A 5,580-nucleotide genomic window follows, 5' to 3' on the forward strand; every position below is an offset into this window, starting at 1 on the left:
TCGTCCACTCGGAAACCATAGCAGAGCCACTTTTCTCTGGGTCTCCTTAAGGTATCTGGGGGTAGGAGGAGGGAGGATGGTTTCCCGCGAAGGGCACACTGACCCCGCAGGCTGGCGTCCACTCCGCCCCCCGCCCCCCACGCCGTTCCGCAAAGGGAATGCGGAGGTGAAAGCCCCGGGGAAAGGAGGCTGGGCACAGAGATGCTGTCAGCCTCGACTTCCAGCTCGGGGACCCAGGGGGGTGTGCCTCTGGAGGCTTTGGGCTGGGCCTCACCCCTCCTCGAAAGCAACCCTCTCCTTCACCCCCTAGGCGTTTGTTTTTCTTGTCAAGGGGGATGGGTGAGATACGTTCGGTTACTTCTATTCTTAAAGATGGATCCTAGTTAGTCGTTTCCGTTCTTAAGTAGTAATAATAATAAAAAGAATACTAACAGCAGCAGCAGCAACAATAATGTGAAAAGGAAATTGGATCAGGAAATTAGTCAGAGGCTACAGCAGGGAAAATTTTGCTCTCATTTCTGCGTTCAGTCTTGTTGCCTGGTCTGTAAGGGAGATAGTAAGACCTGAGCCAGGAGAACAGGTCGTGGAAAGTGTACTCCTTGAGCTCTAGGGAGCAGCGTGCTGTCCAGGGTTGACCGAGGGTAAGAGGGTAATCGGGGCTCTCCGCCGAATCCGGGGGGCTCTCACTCCGCACTGCCTGTGGCCTTAAGGAAGACAACTCCCAGCTAGCGGGGGAGAGTCAGGGGCTAGGAGAGTGGAAGAGAGGGATTAGAGGAGGGGGACAGAAGGGGCAGGGGATGAAAAGAGAGAGTTTGGGGGGGAGAGAGGGGATGTGAGGAAGAGAGGTAGGTTAGGAGAGCGGAAGAGAGAGGCTTGGGAGAGGGAAAGAAGGCGACTGAGGAGAGGAAGAGAGGGGACCTGGGGTGGGGAGAAGAGATTTGGGGAGAAGACAGAGGGACTAGGGGCGGGAGAGAGAAAGAGTTTTGGGGGGAGAAAAGAAGGGATAGAGGCTGGGACCAGATTAGACTTGGAGAGGTGAGGGAGGATGAAGGGTGAAAAGATGAAAGCAGGGAGAACCCAGCAAAGTGCAGAAAGTGTTAGGCTGAGAAAGAGGTGTCATGGAAGGTCAAGGAAGACTTGGACTGCTATCGCCTTAGTTCTCTGGAAACCTGGGAAAGGTGTGATGCAAGAGGTGGGGACAGGGCAGGACGCTGATCTCCTCCTTGCCGTCTGCCAACTCTGCATCTCAAGGCTCTTGGGCTAGGGATGGGGGATCGCGGGGCGGCTGTGACCGCCCAGATCTTTAACTTGGGGTTGTGTTCGCTTTTCCCCAGTCATGTCTGAGCCACAGAGATGGGCAAGATCGAGAGCAACGAGAGGGTGATCCTCAATGTCGGGGGCACCCGACACGAAACCTACCGCAGCACCCTCAAGACCCTGCCCGGGACGCGCCTGGCCTTGCTGGCTGCTTCTGAGCCCCAGGGTGACTGTCTAAAGGCGGTGGGCGACAAGCCACAGCGGTCGCCACCTCCGCTCTCGCCGCAGCCGCGGGCGCCCGCGCTGCCCCCGGGACCTGGAGGCTGCTTGGAAGGCGGCGCCGGCAACTGCAGCCCCCGCATCAGTGGCGGTGACCACCCGGTCGGCGGCCGCGAGTTCTTTTTCGACCGGCACCCGGGCGTCTTCGCTTATGTGCTCAACTACTACCGCACCGGCAAGCTGCACTGTCCCGCCGACGTGTGCGGGCCACTCTTCGAAGAGGAGCTGGCCTTTTGGGGCATCGACGAGACCGACGTGGAGCCCTGCTGCTGGATGACCTACCGGCAGCACCGCGACGCCGAGGAGGCGCTCGACATCTTCGAGACCCCGGACCTCATCGGTGGCGATCCCGGCGACGACGAGGACCTGGCGGCCAAGAGGCTGGGCATAGAGGATGCAGCGGGGCTTGGGGGCCCCGACGGCAAGGCTAGCCGCTGGAGGAGGTTGCAGCCCCGCATGTGGGCCCTGTTTGAGGACCCCTACTCGTCCAGAGCCGCCAGGGTAAGGCCAGAATTGGACCCCACTCCTGCTGCTCCGAATTCTAACTCCCTTTCCAACTTGCTGTTCATTCTCACCCAGGGCCTATGGGTTGGGAGGTAGGGGGAGAAGAGAGTAGGGCCTCCCCAGTGAGGTTAGAGGCCCATCTGGTGCAGGGTAGACCCGGGGACCGTTGGCACCCATTGCACCCCATCCCCCCTCCTGCAACTCAAACCGCTATCTGTTTCAGCAGGTAGAACCTAGAGCGCAAACAGCAACTTCTCTGTACCAATCTGTCTGGGATCTTGCCCTAAAGCCGGTATCATACATCCTTCTGAGATTTACCTCAGTCTTTTATTCCAACTTTTCCTTAGCTTGGATGTCACCTTGAGCCTCCTGGTCATCCTGGCTTGACTTGACATTTTCAGTGAGTCCTGACACTCATTTACATCTGACTCACCCAGAGCAGTGGCTCCAATTAGGGATCTATTCTGAGGACACAGGAAGGGGAAATGGAATATATGTGCATGGCAGTGTGTGTGTGTGTGTGTGTGTGTGTGTTGGGGGGGGGGACAGAAGGGACTCACTTTTTTTTCACTAGAAACTCCTGAATGCTGTATAGACCTGTCTTGAGTTGACCAGAGAGCCCACATGTATACTGAATGTTGGAGTCTGGTGTCTTTTTCCTTGGGATGTGTCTATATTCTTCACAAGTTGAGTGTGAATTAGTCACTTTGATGATCTGAGTTTAGTTGATTCTCTAAATTTTGACCATTTTCAATTGTAGCAAACTATTTTACTCTTCAGACTGTGACCTCAGCCTTAATTTTTCTTTTTGGTTTCTAGTTTGAGTGGCAGCTTAAACTTAGTTCTTTAACTTCTAATTCCTTCTTCAAAATCTCAAAAGGGAGTATAAAAGTAACTAAGAGTGGTACTTCCTGTTTAGAGGGAAAAAAAACCATAAGTAACTAAAAATTAAACACTATGTGAATGTTTTTTAATTATACTGAGTTTAATTAAATATCTGCAACTGCCTGTGTCTGGTTTACTTCTGTAACCCAGAACAGACACCCCCTGGGAAGAATGGGAATTCTCCCAGCTTTACTTTGGCTGCATCTTCATTGTGATCTTCCTCTGCATCTGAGATATTGTGCAGTTGTCTATCTACCAACGTATTTTAAATACTGATGAAAACCAGGCAGTCAGAAGATAGGCTTCCGATAACACTTTGGAAGGCTGAGGAAACATTAGGAAGTTTGACATACAATGCAAAAGAGACATTAAGGCATTACTGTTTCTTGGATTTGGTATTTAAATGCATGCTTCAGTTGTAGCATGCCCACATTCACATATTTGAATATAGAATTACTAACTTTAGCTGTGAAGCATTTTTTTTAAGACCATTCTGTAAACCTAACCAGAGTTGTTTTGAAGAAAACAAAAATAAGTGCATATTTATTTAAATTAAATTACAAGCTCACTACTATTACGTCCATTTTTTTTATTCCAGCTGAGTGTCATGGTGCTTGTTCCACTTGGTGGCTAAAAAGATAATGAGTTTTTTCAGGCTCATCATGTGATTTCCGCCCCCCTCCCCATTTTGTACTGTATGAAAGACAGAATATTTTATTGTCTTTCCTCATGATACCATAATAAATTTTACTTTAGGCCAGATTGCAAAGCACAAACTTTAAGGAGGTGAGCAATCTTTATCATTTCAATTGAATTTCATTCTATTGATTATCGGTAAAGTAGGTAGACCATTGACTTGAAAATAGTTGTTTTTTTTTTTATTAATCTTTCTAAGATTTTATTGTAATAACACTGAGAGTTTGACCTGCACCCATTTTAGGTGAGGAAAGAACACAGATTGATCAGTGATTTATACAAGGTCAAAAAGCAACTAGAAGCAGAGTCAGCTAAGAATCATGGATCTGCGGACCTTCTCTGAGGTTACTTAGTCAAGACCCCTTATTTTGTAGATGTGAAACTGAAGACTGCAGGTGCTCTGTGATGACCTAGGTTGTACAGCAAGTTAACAGCAGAGCCAAAATTATTCCTGAGGTCTCATGACATCCTCCCAGGCCCTTTGCACCACAACCATTTATTATAACTGACTGTCTGGCTTGTGAAATCTCTGCAGATGTGTGTTGCTCTTGAGATTTAATGCAGCATAAGACATTCACTAGAATTCTAACTTCAAAAGGTCATCTATGACTTTTTAAAATATATATATGTATTCTATCACTTTGGCTGGTAGAATTCTTACCCTGTACCAACCAACATTAGAATAAAAATTTAGGACTTGAATTAACTTAAGCAGCCCTCATTGAACTTTTCATTTGTATTGGCCAGTCCAGTATTTAATGTTTTGCTTTCTTTCAGGTTAGCTGTCAAATATGGGATCTGTCTTGAGGGAAATCTCTTTTTGAATTACCAGGGATGACCTTAGAAAGAGTGACCATAAATCACCACTCTATTTAAATGTGATTTAATATTTTTACATTACCACTATTAGTTCAGATGATAGCCTGACTTCATGTTAGCTGCCTAGTTTGATAAATAGAAGTGTATTGAAAGGCCAAAGGATGAAATTATCTTTTGCATGGATATGATTCTAAGAGACATAATCAATTTTCAAGCTGTTTGCTTTAGCTGTAGTTTTACTGCCACAAGTTTTATTCTTAATGGAAGTTAAGTATATAAACTTTCATAAACATTCCTTTTTTTTCTATTGGTTCATATTTTATTGTTACATTTGAACACTTTCATCTGTCTGAATTCCTTTTTCAATTTGTTATACTTCCTCTCAAATGTTTCTTTATCCTTTTCCAATATTGGAGAAATTGACTCAATTATATAATAGATATGTGTTATTTCTAGCTTTTATGAGCAAAAGTGACAGACTGAAACAGAAGTGATAGAAACTAGATACTCAATTGAAATTTGCAGCACTGTGATTTTGTCTTAGGTTGGCATATTCCCCTTCTTTATTGCTTTCAATTTATGGTGTAAATACGTATTTGAGAATTTGAGAGTTCTAAATTGTCCTAATTAATTTGATAAATAAAATTTATATTTTATAGTTTTGACTTATGAGTTTATATATTTAGGATTAGTATTCAAAAACAGGTATTTATAAAATTCAAATACAAGTTGTCATGGAAACCTGTTGTGGAAAAATCAGATCAAGAGAGAAAAGAAGAAATTACTCTGTTGATGCCATTGAGTTATATTTACGAATAGTAATAGGGATGCATAAATGTGTTTGTAAAAATGTTATGCATTGTGGATTTCCAATTTAATATTTATTTAAATTTTAGAAGCAAATGAAGTTTGTATGTGCATTCCTCTGAAGATACTGTATCATAAGTAAGTGGAAGACACCAGGAAGAAATTTTGATGAAACTTCTGGGTATTTGAGAAGTTTTTAGGTCAAAATAGTACAATAAAAATATAGGTAAAAATTTTGTTTCCAAAATTTCTTCTTTTCACTTTGTTTTCTGGGGGAGGTTAATTGAATTCGGTTTTATCTTAGAGTGTGTCTCTTCCTTGGTTACTTATGTT

General features: G+C 44.6%; 1 protein-coding gene across 1 annotated transcript in view; it reads left to right on the forward strand.

The window, feature by feature from the left end:
• Positions 1–1,353: 1,353 nt before the first annotated feature.
• Positions 1,354–5,580, forward strand: part of KCNC2 (potassium voltage-gated channel subfamily C member 2) — a 294,627-nt gene continuing 290,400 nt past the window's right edge. Inside the window, exon 1 of the mRNA XM_007943661.2 lies at positions 1,354–2,037. Coding sequence (XP_007941852.1) covers positions 1,354–2,037 — 684 coding nt within the window. The remainder of the gene's footprint in view (positions 2,038–5,580) is intronic.

The sequence above is a fragment of the Orycteropus afer genome, unplaced genomic scaffold (assembly GCF_000298275.1).
Source record: "Orycteropus afer afer isolate SDZICR_OR568_19922 unplaced genomic scaffold, OryAfe1.0 scaffold00111, whole genome shotgun sequence".
NCBI classification, from domain to species: Eukaryota; Metazoa; Chordata; class Mammalia; order Tubulidentata; family Orycteropodidae; genus Orycteropus; species Orycteropus afer.